We start from the raw sequence: 17,978 nt of genomic DNA on the forward strand, positions 1-17,978 counted from the left end.
ATGAAGAATCAGGCCCCCTTCAGAGCCCAAGCCCTGAGTTTGTGAAATGCCTCCGGGGTTTTCTGAGATTAGTTAGTACCACCAGGGCTTTGAGAGGTGCTGAGATAATAGTGCTGGATCTTGTGCAAATAAAAGGAGGGTGAATATATGGAGGGTGAAAGAACAAGACAGACAGAATCGCACTCAAGATCCAGTTAAACACTTGCGGTAATTTTTCTTACAGTAAAGCATATGGCATTAACTTTTTAGTGGGAATACACTAAAATCCCATCGTCTTCCCATTTTTTTTAATTTACTGTTTGCACTGTAACAACAGTTGGAACCTGAGGCCCATTGAGTTTGGTGCTATAAAAACCCACAGTAAGTGAGGCTCTGCTCTCTAAAGCTTACATTAAGCACCACTGTGTGCAAAGCAACAAAACTCCTGAGTCTATGTGATAAGCACCATGAAACAGAAACAGAAAATAACCCACAAATCTCAGTCTATCTATCCCTACTGCTTGTCATTGGTCAATAAACCCACTTTTGGTCCATATATTTCTAAAGGAAACATCTTTCTAGCTCACTCAAAAAGTTTATAGAAAACCTATATTTTAATAAATGACAATATTTTGAGTAGGGTTTTGCCACCTGTATATTTCTTTTCCTTCCTTACTTGCCTAGTCTTTTTTCTTTTGTTTTTTATTCCTTTAGTGAGATCTTTCGCTGTGTCCTCATACAAGTAGAAAAAAGGTGACGGTAAAAAAGGAGAAAGAGAAAAGGAAAAAGAGGGAGAGAAGTAAGAAAAATAGATGTGAAACCCCTCCTGATCTTAATGTAAAACAACCTGACTTTAAAAACCCACTAAGTTTAGGAACTAACCCTATTTGCAAGGGACATGTTTTCAGTGAAAGCTATTTTTTGCCCAGGACATTTTCTCACATGGTACTGTGTCTGTATATAGATACTTCAATCACACTCATCACCGGTGCATTGTGTCTGCAGAAAATAGATGGTGCCAATGACACAGCTTCAGGAATCGATGGAGCTGAGCCAGATGAGTTATTGAATTTATATATACTCCACAAACCAAATCCTTTCATATGGAATATACTTGTGTTATGTGATTTAAAATAAAGGGTCTGTCATGTAGTATTTCTGGCATCATCAGCTCTTTAGCAGTGTTTATACCTATAACATAGCCTTTATTCCTAATAAATTGCAAGCTTAATCTCTTTAAATTAATAATTGTAGGAATTCATCTATATTTGGGAAATCAGCACTTCATAATACTTCATTGTTAAAAACATTTTGGCAGTTGTAAATACAACTGAATGTTTCCTAAGTGTTAAATAAACAATTTTTCTCACATTGATTTGGTTTAATGCAACGTTCATTCTGTCAGGGCAGTACAGTGGAGCTGGGATAATAGTTCATGTCATTTTGCTCAGCACAGAGCTCTCCCACACTGCTGCATGAATCCCATCCTCTCAACAACACGTCGTTGCCTGGGCTATACAGAGGACAACTGTCTTCAGGGCAATCAATATGGCATTTCTTACTAGCGCTAAATTATCTCTAAACAATATGTCCTCTCTTAGGTGTTTAGCAACTTGCAGCTCACTCAGCGTGTCCAAGGATGAGATCCATGCGTTGCTTCTCAGGTTTGCTTCTTCTTAAGGAATATATAAAAATTATTTCTAATGAGAAGGGATCAGATCCTGACCCTGCAGCCATGCCAGTGTCTACTGTTGCTCCTGAATGCGCTGAGAGAAATATTGGCCCCATTTCAACCAGTGGCAGAATTCCCCCTGGCTTTTCTGGAATCTGCATCACACTGGTAACAACTAGGAAACAACACAAAACCCAGGAGCTTTCTTTTGCTATCCTGCAAGAGAAGTGATCCTGTTCTTCTGCTTAGACATAACCACCAGACAAAGAGTTATTACGGCTTGTGAAACTGTATTTTCCATGCACCTTCTGCAATGATTTTTCATGCTGGGGGAGGAAACAGGACATCAAACAGAAAATTGGTGAAGTGGTTTGAGAGATAAGATTGCAAGATTTGGCAGTAACACCATGGCAAAAAGCAGACACAGTAGCTATTCATATTTCAGAAGCATGTAAGCCCCAGAGAAAGAGATGAAATATTAGATCTGATTAAATTACGAGAAAATAACCTGATGTTGATTTGCTGTTCAGGACAGGTAAGAGGTGGGAATCGTCTTGCAGAGAGGACAGTGTGAATTCCAGCGTATGGGATGTTGTTCAAGGCTGAGATGTGCCTCCCCAAGCATGATCCTAGTCTAACTCTCAGGAGTTATCTTACTCTAAAGTGGCTTGCTCTGGGACCTAGGCTTTCCTAAGCAGTGCTTTTATAAGCAACTTTATAAAGGAACACACAATCATCATCTCTCTTAGGTAAGTTTTGAAAAACAAGGAACAGGCATCCTTCCGTAAATGTTGAAAACAAGAGGACACAAAGATAATAGCTAGATTTGGCCTCAGATTTTGGACATTTAAAAGTTAGGTGTGTAGGACTGAGCTAGTTAACCAACCATGTAGTCCACGTAGAAAGGGCAATTCCTGTATCCTGCATTGAACATCTCTTCTACTGTTAGACAAATCATGGTCTGGAAATGCCTTTCTCCCTTGGTATACAGCACCTTGGAATGATTAGGAGAGATGTAGACATCTAAGCTAAGGCAGATTAACTCCAGCCAACGTGACCATTCAATAGTTACCAGGAAGCATCATCTGAGCTGAATATTGAATATCAGCTCCAGGGTCCCCAGCCTGTGCTCCTTCTTGAAGGCCATATTATTTCAATGAGTTGCTGCTCTTAATTACTATTTTAGGAATACAGTCATAATTAACTTCAGCTGTATAATATCGAATGTGGCATAATCCTAATATAAGTAAGATCAGTAATAGAACATGCTGGGACAAACCTTATAGGTCTGTCCTGAAGCAGGGAGACTATCACTGCAGTAAATATTAAATTATTTAAAAGGGTCATTTAAATTTCTTGCAGTCAGTGAAACCCCAGGACTTTAGAGGCTGTTGTTGTCTGACCTTTACTGTATTGGATTTTTTTTTTATTTATTTATAAATTCCATTAAAACATAAGAAAACAATTTTTTCCACTGCGAGAGTGGCCAAACACTGGAACAGGTTGCTCAGATATGTTGTGAAGTCTCCATCCTTGGAGATATTCAAAAGCCAGCTGGACACTGGAACAATCTGAACCTAGCTGGACACCTGGACAACCTGCTCTAGTTGACTGTGCTTTGAAGAGGGGAGTTGGATGAGATTATCTCCAGAGGTCTCTTCCCACCTCAGCAATAATGTAATCCTGTGATTTGTTGTAGGAGAGGTGGTTGTTATTGTCATATAGACCTCAGCCTGAGGAAAAGTGTGGTGGAACTAAAAGAGTAGAAGGTAGACGTTCTTAGCTGCCTTAGCTGTCACGATCACTGGAGAAAAATAAATATCATTAGGGTGGGATGTGTTTCATTTTAAAGCAGCAATAAAACCTTAGATAGTTGGTGCTTGCTTTTTTTTTGGGGGGGGGGGCGAGATCAGAAGATGCCCCAGTGAAATAAAATGGTGGCTACTGGTTGGTCAGCACAGATTTTTTCTGACATTTAAGTTTTCTTTGTTTGCTCAGAGATGCCATTTATCTGTTCCGAGCAGTAGCCTGTAAGGAAATCCTTCTGGTAAACAGATTCCTCGCTTCCCTCAGGCTGCCACAGCAAGATTTTTGAGTACCCGTGCCAGGATACCATATTACAAGAAAACAGTATTACATCCCAGTCCAATTTAGCCATAAAAACCAAAGGCAACTGATTGTGAATACTTAAAATCTGGTGATCACCTCAAGGAGTTGTGATGGAGAAAGGAATGCCCTGCCCTATTGTTTCTCCATTAACTCATCACACTTGATTGTAAGTCATCTTTTACAATCTAGGCTTCTTGCACATTGATGGAGAGCAATCAATATTTCTGGGGGACAGGTCATTTCACCCCAGGAAAGCCACCTGATACTGGTGGTACATCCCCCACTGGACACGCCTGCCTCTTTTGCTGTCTAGAGAGAAAGTCAATCATCTCAATGCAGTTGTCTAAATGTAGATAACTAGAGCAATTTGAGATGTTCTAGAGTATCTAATATGTGCCTGAGGATGGCAGACAGGATGCAAGTTAAATATGAGACCTGTGCCCCACCAGACTACCACCTGAAAGCTAAGCAGGAAACATCTAGCATATTCGTATGGAGACAGTTAGAAAATTAAGTGTCTTCATTTGCAAGCTGAATCCCAAACCACGGTAACTTCCAAGAATATTTTAATCCATGATAAGTGAACACTCAGGAATAGAATGGAAGAAAATGAATGGCTTATGATAGAGGTCTTTGATGGGTTAGGAAAGAGTTCCTTTGCGTAACTCAGGCCCCATTCAAGCCCTCTTTTGAGTTCCCTCAATGTAATTACCTTGTCATATGAGCTCATGAGAAGGGTTGCTCACAGCTAAGGCACTTGATGTTCAGAGGCAAAAATCCTCTAAGCAAAATTCACAGGGAACAATCTCTAGCAGTTTGCACTTGGTGGGCTGAAATAGACTCCCGTTAAAGTTTTATTGCATAATCCTTGAAAATGAAATTAAGTTTCTCAATCTTACTGCAAAACCTGATCCAAATCCCACTGCAACCAACAGAGAGAAACTTGCTGACCTCTACAGACTCTGGATCGAGAACCAAGAGGATTATGGAGGCTGTTAGTGAAGTTCTGGACAAGAAAGCAGAAAACCTGTTGCCAGTACTTGCCTCTGTTGAAGTATTTTTGTTTGTATCAGTCAACTTCTGACCCACTGTGGTGTCTTAAAGATCAGGTGCTGCTATGTGAAAAAAATTGCAATTTGCTGTGTGTTAAACCTATATGCACAGACTCTTCCAAGGAAATGTCAGCTATGTCTTTAGGTTTCATTGAAGTTTTTGTACTTCTGACAATAAAATTATGACTTTTCAAAACAGTAAAACTTCTGTTTACTTGCATATTTCATTATCTTGTACCACAGGAACTCCCTGTCACAGTGGGATATGTCACGTATGGATTGGTTCAAAAAAGCTAAATGTTCTTTCCAATAAAAATGTTTCATAGGCGTTACCCTCAGCCCCACTGGGGAGGTCACCATGTACGAGGTGGAAATGAAAGGACATCCTCTCTTCTGAACTATGTCTGGTTTTTTCAGTTTGGGTGCTATCCATTGGAGGATGGATTGTCTCCATGAGTGTTACTGTACAGTACCTACCACAAAGGGACTGTGATCTCAGCAAGGACCTCTAGGTGCTACTGCAACACAATTAATAATAAAACGTCATCATTACCTAAACAGAAGAAAGACAAACATAACATCTCTAAAATTAGGAATCTGTTGCTTGTTGTGGAGAACATGCTATCCTCTGGATCTTCCCAGAGAAGAAAGAACCTTTGTAAACCTTACTCACCTCAGAAGCTGAATATAGATACCAGTTTCTGATTAAGGTAAAATGTAGGAAACATCTTTTGTTTTAACTGTGCTGTCTACCAGTCAACTACAGACATTTGAGAGTTAGAGAGAGAAAGACAGAATGGGGAAATAACGCAAGGCATGGTTGAGATCACAGGTCCATAAGCTAATCCACCTTCCAAAGAGTGCAGAGATGCAAGGGAGAAACAGGAAAAGCTTGTAACAGACATGTTGAAGAAAAGGCTAACGGGCTGAGTTCATTGCCTATCATGCTGACTCATTGCCTCGTTTCCTTGTGCTCTTTCATCTGTTCCCTTTTGTCTTTCATTCAGATTTACAACTCTTTGGAGTGCAAACAGCCCTTTTGTTTTGTAGTTGTACTACATTCAGTCCAGGGGGATCCTGGCTATGAACTGGGGTATCTCGTTTAACAATAATAAATTTTGTCTTTTATTCATGCCCTTCCCCAGACTTTTCACTGGAGGAATTAGAGTGGTTCTTCTGGGGAGTGGTTTTTTAAAGCTATGCTAATCTGTTGGTCAGAAGGTGAATCATGGGGTGTTGCCACTCCATGCCCACATACATATTAGCAAATTAGCGGAAGGAAAGAGGGAGGAAGGTATAGGAAAGTGCATTACTTGATCTCACTTTCTCTAACATCAGCATGGGCAACCTGCCCCACACCCTACCACAGTGGAACACCCCTCTCCCCATCTGCGGAGAGGCTGGTGGATGTGGCATGGGTGTGTGTTTGGTGAACAGCCAGAAGACTCTCCCCATCCCATCAGAAGGAACGCAGAACAAGAGCTAACATTGAACTTAAATTACGGAACTATTGCATAGAAATATGGATCTAACCCTTGCAAACTGTAGCACCCCAGTGATTAGTCTAGAAGAGAGTATGCAGCATGCCTTCCATCTCCCACAGCAAATCAAAACTCACATGGTCTCTTACACACTAAATCAAATATCAGGTCCCAAAATCCACATGCAGGAAGCAGGACAGATGCCAGCATCCTAGGCTCCTGCAATAGCAGGTAATCTGCTAAACATAAATTACATGCTGCTACCTTTATTTGATTCCTATATCATGGGAATATGGGCCAGTCCATTGCTCCAGATGGTGAAATGCAGCACTGTAAGATGATTTGTCATACCAACACTTCTAAAAACATCAGCATCTTCTAGAACTTTTCAGACATGAGCTGTCTAGTTTTCTGGTTTGACCACTGTGTAAAGCTGCACGAAAAATGATAGCTTTGGGAGTTGTGATCTGGAAATCAGGCCATGAAGCACTCAAACAGCCAAGTAAAATATGTGAAAGACAGAGGAATAATGCACTGCACTGCTTTCTCAGTCAACCACAGGCAAAGATCATGTTTAGCTATTTCACTGCTGGCAGCTTTTCCTGGAGTACTCACAGATGCCTTTTCCCTGTGTGTGACACTTTGCACATGTATAAAGAAAATGTTCTGAGTTTGGCCCTGGAAATAGTCTGGATGAACAGGTCTTTCACCAGTCCAGGTGAAATACTACAATCAGAAGTTCAGTGGCCATTGGAAATCATCTGGGTAGCAGCAGAAGAGAACCACCGAATGGAAAAAGGGGAAGGGAGAGGAAGGACTGAAAAAAAAAGGCACGAAGAAAGTAGAAGAGGTTTTGAGAAACAGGTGAGGATTAACAAAAGGGGAAAAAACCTGATTTACAGCCTGGTTCAGTTTGGAAGACAGGCTGCTAGGATCGTATGAGGGGTGCCACGGTTACTGCCTCTGTGGGGGTTGAGCTGGTTCCTGATGAAGACTATGGGAAGCTTCCTGAGGACTTCCACTGAGTGCTGGTTTGAACTGGGGAGGTCCCCACAATGCGCTGACTTCATATGCAAACTTTTGATGGCCTTTTCCCTACCCACCCACCCTGTCAGCTCAAAATGAGGTCTGAGACTGTTCTAGCTGCGACTCAGGCAGAGAAACAGAAAATTGCTGTTAAGGGTGCAAATTTCAACATAGAAGAGAGGAAGGCATTTCTTAGAAAGTTTTTGCTGCAGATATTTCCCACCTTCTGACACACTGCAATTCCTCAGTGAAATCAGAGTCCACCACCTGCTCCTTTGGCACCAGGTTCATTAAATCTGGTCCATCCAACCTCAGCATTTGAAAACCATGAGTCAGACTAACATCCACCCCACGCCAAGCGCCTGTCCTTATCCTCTCCGAGGGCAGGATTAGCTTAAAAATTGACAAGTCTTGAAAAATGCTAAGCATTTGGTTCTTGCGATTAGCCTTGTGGTAGCTGAGTCAGCGGGAAGGATACAGTTCATGAGTTCCAGCTTCTCCCTGGGACCAGAATCTCAAAACTTACTCTTTTTATATGGGGAATATCTACATCATGGATGAAAAGTTACTCCAGCTGGGAACTGAGAGGGAAAAGAGGGAAGCACAACATAGGTGTGTTCCAACCAGCTGTAGGAGCTGGGACTGAGTATATAAACCCTACTGCTTCTAGATCAAGCTCATAGATCCATATGGCGTTGTTCCATGGTCTTACCATCCAGGGTGTCTCCTAGTGTAAACATTTGTGCATTGTGCTTCTTTGAGCACTATGGATATAGTATATGGACTCCAGAAGCTCAGGGCATAAAGAGAAACACATTTAGCTGAAAACCCTGGTTTAATGGAATAGTTTTCTTGTTACTGAGTCCAGGGTTTCACTTTCAATTTGCAGAGTCCATAGTACAAATGTGAAAGCTGGAAAGCTGTTTACTTCTACACAGTAGAAGTAGCTCCCCTGATGTTAACTCAATTTATTTCAGAAAAGATGCAAGCTGAAAGAAAACCAGACCTTTCTAAGAGTTGCAGCAGAATCCTTTGAATTATCTGTTCAGGGCCCAAAAGGAAGCAGCAAACTGTTGAAAATGCAAAACATCCTCTCTTTTCCTCTCCCATTAGAGGTAAAAACTCCAAAATCTGCATTTGGAAAACCAGATATCCCTATGAAAAAAACAGCCTTTCCTGCAAAAATTCTTTTCAGAAACAGTGATTTCTACTTAAAGTACTTAAAGAAAATTCACAGTTTTTCCAGGAGAGGGTGGAATTCTGCTATTCTTTGTATTCTAGGTAAATGAATAAATAGAAGCATCAAGTTCACAAATATTATTGCATATACTAAATAATATGATTGGAAATGTCTTTGTCCTGGATTAAATTCAAAAGAATTAGAAAGTAATTACACTTTGCTACATTATTATTATCGAAAGAACAAAATCTCCTCAGGCTAAGGGAATCATTTGCATTTGGTATATGTTAGATAAGAAAGTATTAGATTTGGTATATGTTAGATAAGAAAGTATTAGATTTGGTATATGTTAGATAAGAAAGTGGCTAGCACACGGGGTCCATTTAACTACATCTTGTAAGGCACTGGGCCAAATGATTTCAGGGCATCTCAAAGGTTCATAAAACACACCTGGATATGAGTCTTCTTATGGATCAGGTTCATGGAAAGTTTTGCTGAGGTTTACAGATCGCTTGTGTAAATCTCATTGGAGTCATTGTGGTTTTGGCATGGAATCAGAGAATATTGAACCTGAAACCTGTGGTTTGTTTTTAGACTATGACTCACACACATGGTGGGTGGAAAGTGGTACAGCTCACTTGATAACAACGGTTTGCACCAGATGAGGGGCTGAAACTGGTTGCAGTTACTCATACCTGAACACAGCATGAAACCAAGTGTCACAGTGAATATGTCAACATGAACCAGAAAATTAACTATCCCAAGGAGGGAAATTATCACCTTTCTTCTCTTAGTGTTTATATATATACCACGTTTTAAAACAGCTTATTTGCCTCCATCTGTCCCATTCCATCAGGGTCTTGATGACACCTGTCATTAAGACAGATGAGCTTGGTAGACAGCCCAAACATGAGTGGCCTAGAGGATGCCTGCGGGCAGTCTACAGATGTCCTAGAAATGGCTATATGGTTGTGTAAATCTGAGCCAGGAAATATGTCAGACAAGCCTGTTTCCTGGCCTTGCACCCTGAGGTCGCTGTAAATCCAGTCACTATTATCAAGGATGATTTAGTAATAATAGTTAGACCAACACCTTTACTAATAACAGCTAAAAATAAAAATTCTGTCTTTACTGCTAAATTAAACAGCTCTGGATCCAGGGCACTGGAACTGAGTTGCCTGTACTGTTAAATTCTTAGAATGGTCTTTAGTGCATTTAAAGCCTGGATCAGCTGGCACTCTCCCAAGAAATTCCTGGACAGATCTGGGAGTTAACGTACACCAGGGACCTTTCCTAAGGAGTAGCTTGAATGTGGCCACCCAATTACAAAGGCTGTAGGAATTAGACCCTATTTTGGAGGCTACATAGTATGAATATGTATAGATAGTGCCATTCGGTGTCAGGGCCAGAGTGTGTGCCCTGACACTGTTCTGCCTACTAGAATAGCTGTAGCCCATGGTGCTGCTTCTGGGTGAGGAATATCTTAGCCTACAGGTTGCTGGAGACTGGGAAGACACACTGGGAAAAACATCACTTCATATGTGCCCTTCTGTCTTTCTCCAAGATTGCTACAACTGGCCACTGCCAAAGATGGCTTGATTTGACCCAGAATGGTTAGTCTTGCCACAGCATCTAGTGTGTCTCATTCCAAACTCTACACAAACACAGAAATAAAATGAGGGTCCTTCCCCCAAGGAGTTTCTAATAACTAATCCTTTACAGTCTCCAGTTAGTGGTGCCTGAGGAAGCATTCCTTAACTCATGATTGCTCCCCTGATTAACTCACACAGTAATTCTCTGATCCCTCAAGGAAATTTTGTTGCATACAGTGCTCATTCTACAGTGTTCTCACTTGTAAAGTCTAAGGTAAAAGAGAGTCTTTCTGGTCATCTACTCTGCCTTTCTACATAACAGTCTGGATCAGATTCACTCATTAAATATAACAACTTACGGTCAGCCTTGAGCGCGCCTAAGCAAAAAACCATCTAAGTCTTGGCCTGACTCCAACAAACACAAAACTAGCCACATCCCTTGGAAAACTCTTCTGACGGTTGATAAATCCCATTTGAGAAGCTCATGGTAATTGCCACCAATAGCCATAAACTATGTAGACTATTTACCATAACACAATGTGGTTTCAAATGCCATACAAGAAGGAGTATTGGATTTTAAGGAAGAACTTGGTTTTGTTTTTGTTTTAATTTAAGACAGTCAGTAAAAGGCAGGCCTAGTGATTCAAGACTAAGTGCAGAAATCAGGACATCTGTGACTAGGCATATAGTCATGTTGCTGGGTTCCTGTGACTTAAAGAAGTCTTAATGACTGTTCAGCTGGTGGACCCTGGATAATTGCCATTTGTCAGGGAAATCCTCTGTTGCTGTGCAGTTGCTGTCACGTAATCCTACACGTCATTTCTTATAGTTTAATTGTCTGTGGGGATTTCTGGTCTTTCTATGATCTCTCTCTGCCTCTTTGCCCCTAGAGGCATTCTTCCCTCTCCAGAGGCAGGCGGTGGGGATCTGCACATAGGTGCACTCTCCTGTGGTTTAGACCACGGAGAAAGAAAACGCACTGGGTTGTATAAGAACTTCCCAGAACAGAGATGAAAGTCCATGTGATGGAGAAGATAACCTACAAATTTTACTCTACCTTTTTTTATTAAGATATCTGCTCTTAGTAGCACACCTGGTTCTTTTTTAGCGTAGAACTGATGTCCCTAGTAAAGACTAGGAAAGCTGCAATTTTCAAATGTCTCAACAGCAAAGTGATCTTCAGATGTAGAGTCCCATGTCTTATGTTTGCTAACATTTAAAAATCTGTAATACTTTAAAACAAGTGTATGAAAATCTAGGCCTGGGTTAATTTTAGGTGACTAATGTGAGTCAGTCTTCTGATCTTCTTCTATATTCAATAAAAAGAGGCCAACAGGCAAAATCACCCCCCATCCTAAATGCCTAATAAGATGATCAGATTTAGATCAGTTAAGTCCAGGCCTGTCTATCTTTTAGTGCAGAAACTTGCACAAAGTTTCACTGACAAGTTAATGACATGTCAATGTTAACCTATATAACAGATTTCTCCATTTGGGCACTATTTCCAGTTAATCACCTGGAAAACAGTAACTGGTGGCTTGACCGGAAAAGAACTATATGATTTACACTATTTACTTGCTGAAAATTTAACTGATTTTTCTAAGCTAAAATCAAATTAAATTTGCCTTTAGTCCTGTAATCATCCAATTACTATTTTGCTTTAGAAACTGACAACAAAAATCATGGTTAGTTTGGGAAGAGGGGCTCTTGGCTCTGCTGATATCGGTGCCCAAATACTTAAACACCTATTCACTTCGGTGGGAGTAGCTCTTCCTTCCTAGTAGGCAGTCTCCTTGATGCTTAAGAGTAAAAATACCAGTTTCACCTCATTTAAGGCTTCAGGAATTAGAACGAAAATTCAAATGTATAAATACCAATAGAACCACTTTGGATTTCTACTAACATTGGAGTCAGGATCTTTCAATCACTGTTTCTACTGACCTGAGTTTTACATAATTATTATAGGCTAATTCTGAATTCATAGCATGGAAATACTCTCTGGCCCAAGAGCAATGAAGGCCCATAATCCAGGCCACAGAAGAAACAACGAGCGAATACACTGACCTTTCCTAGGAAGTTCATAAAGTATAATTTTGAAAATATGTGAGAGGTAAATAAGCAGACAATGGGAGCAAGAAAAGACAAAATAACAGCAAAATAAGTGTGATCACAAAAGCAAGAGCTCTGCTGGCCTCCAATGGATCTTGATGCTACGCCACCACCTTTGGCCTTACAATGAACTTCATCTGTGTTAGGATTCTGCATAGCTGCCCATGACCTTCTTCTGACTTTGTTCCATGAAAAAGAAAAATAGGTAAAATGTTCAGTTTATTGGCTTCATGAAATCACTAGCATTTCTTCCTTTTTTGGGTAAAACCTTACGCTAAAACCAATTTGAAAAAAAATGAGACAAAATGAGGGCTATAAAAATAAATGATACAAGTTTTGTCTGGAGAAGAAAATGTACTGATGTGCAAAACCAGCGAGATTTGCAGTCCAAAAAGTTTATTTCCCTGTGAGTTATGATTGAATTAAACTTAGAGGTTTACTGGAAACATTTGTGGACTAGGCGGACTACAAAATGAAGAAAACACTTTTCTTTGCTTTTTCAAATCAATACTACATGAAAGGAACACAAAACAACAGGCCTGTTCCATGTGTGTCTAAGTTTATACCCACTAAAGGTATAATAGGAAACCAAAGACTTGTAATTTTCAAATGTTCTGGATTTTTTCAATAAAATGGTAAAGATACTAAAACAGAGCCACTGGACAGTATATGCCAACCATACATTATGTTTCAGAGGTGATTTAACTTATTTTAAGATTTGAGTTCAGATCTGGAATTATAGTAGTAGAAGAAAACAAAAGGAGATCAAAGGGATAACACTCTCAGATCTATGAGTAGCACTTTCATTGGTGGAAGAGAATGATTCACCTGTAGGAGATAAGATTTTTCCTTTTTTGTGTTCAGATTTCAAGAGATCAAGAAAAAACTGGCAGCAAAAGAGACATTGTGAACCTGCTATTAAATGTCATGAATTATGTTGTTCTAAGCCAGACAAATACAAAGTCAGTCAAGCAGCAGTCCAGATGCATTGCTTAGGAATGAATTTTACCGTTATTCAGCTAATCTGTCAAATCATGGGAATGAATGTCAAAAGTTACTGTTCCCTTCAATCCTAGCCCTCTTTCCCAGAAATAATGGCCTCTGTAATAAGTCTTGCGAAAAATTTACATAGACATGTCATAAAAGCAGTCTACAAAATTATTAAAAGATAATTTGAATTATTATTCAAAGGTAATAATAGGAGAAACAAGGAAATACCCAATAAATATGAAGCATCCAGACACCTTTGAATAGTCATGGAAGATTGGAGGCTTGTTTTCGTTCTCTCTAACAGAAAATTCAAATGTAAATATAAAGGCAAGACATACAGTCAAAATTAATCTTCAGCACCAGTTGAAAGAGGTTATTTCAGGAAATGCCCCAAATTGTGTGACAAATTCACCATTTTCACTCCTCAAAGAAACTGCTAGTATCTGGTGAAAACTCTGGGATACAACCAGTTGTCTATAGGGAACAGAGATCTTGAAGATGAGGTACAACAAGAAAACTTAGACAGAAGAACAAAAGTGGTTTAGACAATCCTTATGAAAGGAAAAAATGGGAAAATCCAAGACAGAGTGACTTTTTTTGTGGTTTAAAAGCTTTGTACCCGAGACTAGAATAACAGGTCCAGGAAGTCCTAACAGCAATGACCATTGAATGAGCAGTAACAAAGAGTTAAAAAGCAAGAGGTAAATGGTTGAAATGAAGAATGGCCAAAATATCACTTTAGAAGATTCCCCAGAAAAGATATTAATAATCACATATTTCCTAGCTATGTGTAAGCTGATTACATTGATCAGGTTGGACCCATAGGCACCTATCACTGTGATATTCTACATAAGAATAAAAGGACTGCGGATTAAATTAATAAGGTACAGAAGATGAACTGCCTGTTGACAAGACGGTAATGAAAATGTTCATATCCAAAAAAGAATCCCAAGGGACTGTGGAGAGATTAAGTAAGTGATAGTGTTTGATCCACACCCACATTTCTGCAGATGGAAGACATGAGGATTTGTTGTGGAAAATATCATTATCATTACCTAGAAGATAATCTTAAACTCTGTGGCATGCCAGAGAAGATAATCTAGCTGCAACAAAGAGCATCAATATCTCTTCAAGTGATGTTCACGTGCAGCCTAGGCTGAACCATTTCCAGAAACAAAGACTGAACTGGGAATGGGGATGCAAAACAAGTGACAAAGCTATTGACACATTGTCTCCCGAAGAGACCTACATAGCTTGTCACTTAAACTGTCAGCAAAGATCTTAGCACGTAAAACTTAGTAGGTGCCATCAGCTTCAAATACTCCCCAGTGACCACTTCTGGTCAGTTGGTACCCATGTCATTCTAGCCATGTCTTGCCACGTCTTGGCACGCTGGGATGAGATCCGACTCTGGGAGAATAGAGACCTTTAGACAGCATGACCACCACCGCAGAGCTGAAAATGTAAAAGATAACTGCATGTCTTTAGATGGAAAAAGAGATGGAGACTGAATAATAGTGAAGATATTGTGTTTACAGAGTGTGTATTTAGTATATATGCCAGCTAAAATATTGGTGTTTATAATGACTAGAAGGAAAATTGTGGGAAACTCATTTAAGAATCACAAGGAGAACATTAAGACTGCACTGAGAAGTAGAAAGCAAACCTTTTCTTTGGAGAAATGAGTGAAAATTCTCAAAAATGGAAGACGTGAAGAAGTTACTACCACTACACAAGATTATTATATCCATGTGGACTGAACAGGAGTCCAAGTCTTGAAAACTGGAGAAATCAGTGACAAAATAAAATACTTATACATAGATTATAACACATCTTGGCAGCAGGGTGGGGTTTGCTGGGTTTTTTTCCTACATTGAGTTGGCTACATTTGTAGTAGTAAAGCAAGCAGTGCCAGACCCTGTTCTTCAGAATGGAGGTCACCTGAAGCAGCCTGGCTGCTCAGACACAGGCTGGCCACATCCAAACCACCTATGGTGAGTGGGCCCAGGCACTAAATCTAAAGTGTCAGGAGACCATTGCTCTGGGCCAAGACCAAACCAGGGAAGATGTTAAGAATTTAGCGGAATAGAGAAAAGAAGGATGAGATCCTGCTCTAACACTTTTTAATTTAGTAGTATAGTTGTAGCTGTGGTACACAGCAAACTTCACCTTGCAAATAAATTGATGGAAGCTAGAAAAAAAGAACCTACCTGATTCTGAAGGCCTCTAGACACCTGTCTTTGGCCAGCTCCAAGTTCAATGGACTGTCAGCTTAGTCTCAACAGCTATATGGGAGCTTAGCCACTTACCTCACTTACAGAAACATTTAGACACTGACATGCTGAATCTGAAATGAATCCGGCTTCAGATATCTGCACTCATTTAGAGAGTTACTTGGAAAGTAGCTGTCTAAAGTGCCTATTTCTTTCCATTGACTGCTGAAATAACCTAGGGCATGGGATTTGTCTTGCCTACAAGTGAGCCATTTTTTTCTACTCTCCCACTAGGAGAAACACAGACTCTAGACACACTTAGAAAAGATGAATGCCACAGTAGGGTGGCCAGCTTGCTCATCTTTTACTTAGACAACTGGCTCTTAGGCCGTAAAGTCTGAGGACATGAATTACCTATTTTGCTTATCCTAGGCCATGTTGGGTTGTCCACAGCTAAGTTTCCTCTCTTGCTCCTGGGTCTCTTTTCATAAATCATTAGTTTCTACAGGACCCTCAGTTTCTGAGCAAGATTGGAGTTTTACTTGTCTGGCATATGTGGAGTGGCACCGTCCATTCCCTGGCCTTTCATCTCATCTCTAACTGCAGTCAGGCTGACACTCTTTTAGCCTCTAGATCAGTAGAGTTGGGAAAGCTGTAGCAGTAGGATGTTCAGGAAGGATATTTTCCTTGGAACCTTCAGCTGAGAACAGGAAGCTCTTTCCAGAGTGGTGGGCATAGCAGAAAGCACTGTGATATGACGTGTTGCCTCCACCAGGAAAGATGACTTAAGCCACCGTTATCCCCTCTCTCTCTTCTTCATAGCTGCACACCCCTGCCCCTGTGCCAGGTCAAAATTATTTGGGTTAAAGATATTCCTCCTTTTTTTTTCTTTTCTTCCTCCTGTATAGTGGGTTATTTGAACCCAAGTCATTTCAGTCATCTGGTTCAGAAAGTGACACCACAAATGGTTGTAACATTACCACTGAGGAGCTGGCACACAGCACTGTAAAGGTGGAAAAAGTGGCAAGGAGCAGGGTAACCACTCCACTCAGGTGCATTGCCAGGGACAAATCAGACTAACATGTGAGACCTCTTCAGAAGAAAAGAAATACAGGTTAGTCTATGTTACAATGAGATGGAGAAGAAATCAGGAGAATCTCAGGTTTGTCAGGAAATTCCTTTGGGAACAGAAGAACAAAGGAGTTGTCATGTCCCAAATTTATTATGAGAGTCCACCCCAACTGGCATGTTCACCAAATCATCAATACAAATGCATCACCTGTTCCCACTCATATCCTAATTACTTATGCATTTATCAGTTATATTACTGTAACGCTGAGGATCCCACATCATGAGCAAGACCCTGTTCCGTTAGGAACTATGCAACTGCACGGTGCTACCTAAGGGCCGCCTTACTCTGTTGAATTCCCAGTTGTTAGGTATAGAAAGGTTTAGCCTCTGTTGGGACATGCCTCCCAGAAGAGGGTGGGAAACTCCATTACTAGAAGTTTATTTAGGGTTTTATACCCAGCTGCAAAACATTGAGCTTCTGGACTTCTGTCAAAAGTTGCCTCCCATTGACCCAAAACTGATGTATGAAGTTCTTGAATGGCTGAACAAGATTATTCTACGTCACCCATTCATGTAAGTGGTGGGGAAGTACCTAGTGTGACAATAACTACACAAGACAAAAGAATTAATGTAATGTGGGTAAACTAATGGCTCCATGAGCTAAAGGATTGGCATCACAGGGAGTGCAAACACTGATGTGGTAACACCTGTTAGAATAACTGACCAGCACTAGGTATCAGAGATACTTGCCTTTTTCCCATCAACAGTGTAAAGCTTCTTCACTGGGAACTGCAGGATGTCTGAAATCTCATCCAGGAGCGTTTTGAAACTCCTGGCATTTCTGCGGTTCAAGATAATTGAGCGCCGGAAACCACTTTCTCCATTCTTAACTAGAGTGATTTTCTTGGGTATTCTGGGGCCATGCTGAGTGAAAGGTGTGGAATACTCTTCAAGCTTTCCCTCCTGAGCTGCTCTTCTCAAGGAACTGGAGGGACGACCATTTCGCGGAGGGCCTGGCCTGTGTCCCCCAGAAGTAATGCTAATAGGCTTGACATATTTCTTGTCGGAGCAAAGGTAGCATCCTCCATCCTCCAGCTGGTCCAGCTCACTGATGCAATGTATTCCTCGTGGGGTGGTGATGGTCCGTACCCCAAATGGCAGTGGGACCCTATGAGAGAGGTCATCCATGAGTGCATTGAAGCTCTTAAAGCTTCGCTGGTTGATGGCCATCTTGACTCCTGCAAACTGAGGATCTCCACTCTTGAAGAAGGTTATTTTTTTGGCTGGGGGTACCTTGGTGACAGTGCTGGTCCGAGCCAGGGAGGGAAGGGGCTGCTCATAGTTGTAGGAGCTGGTGGTCGACAGGTAGTCAGCAGGCACCTGAGTCATCCCTCTTGCTTAAAGGTAACTACAAGAGAAGCAAAAACAGAGTAGGGTTTGAGTCACGCAGAATTAGTGCCTGGCTAGCACAGGAGCAAAGTTTGTTTTCCTTGCAACAGTTTTA

The 17,978-nt window shown here is 40.7% G+C and overlaps 1 protein-coding gene across 5 annotated transcripts in view; it reads right to left on the reverse strand.

Moving 5' to 3' along the window:
- Positions 1-17,978, reverse strand: part of RP1L1 (RP1 like 1) — a 47,430-nt gene that overhangs the window by 12,218 nt on the left and 17,234 nt on the right. For all 5 annotated transcript variants that reach the window (XM_052810020.1, XM_052810019.1, XM_052810018.1 and 2 more), the window contains exon 2: positions 17,225-17,882. In XM_052810020.1, the coding sequence (XP_052665980.1) occupies positions 17,225-17,863 (639 nt within the window). In that variant the 5' untranslated portion in view covers positions 17,864-17,882. The remainder of the gene's footprint in view (positions 1-17,224; positions 17,883-17,978) is intronic.

Source organism: Harpia harpyja, chromosome 15 (genome assembly GCF_026419915.1).
Source record: "Harpia harpyja isolate bHarHar1 chromosome 15, bHarHar1 primary haplotype, whole genome shotgun sequence".
Lineage (NCBI taxonomy): Eukaryota > Metazoa > Chordata > Aves > Accipitriformes > Accipitridae > Harpia > Harpia harpyja.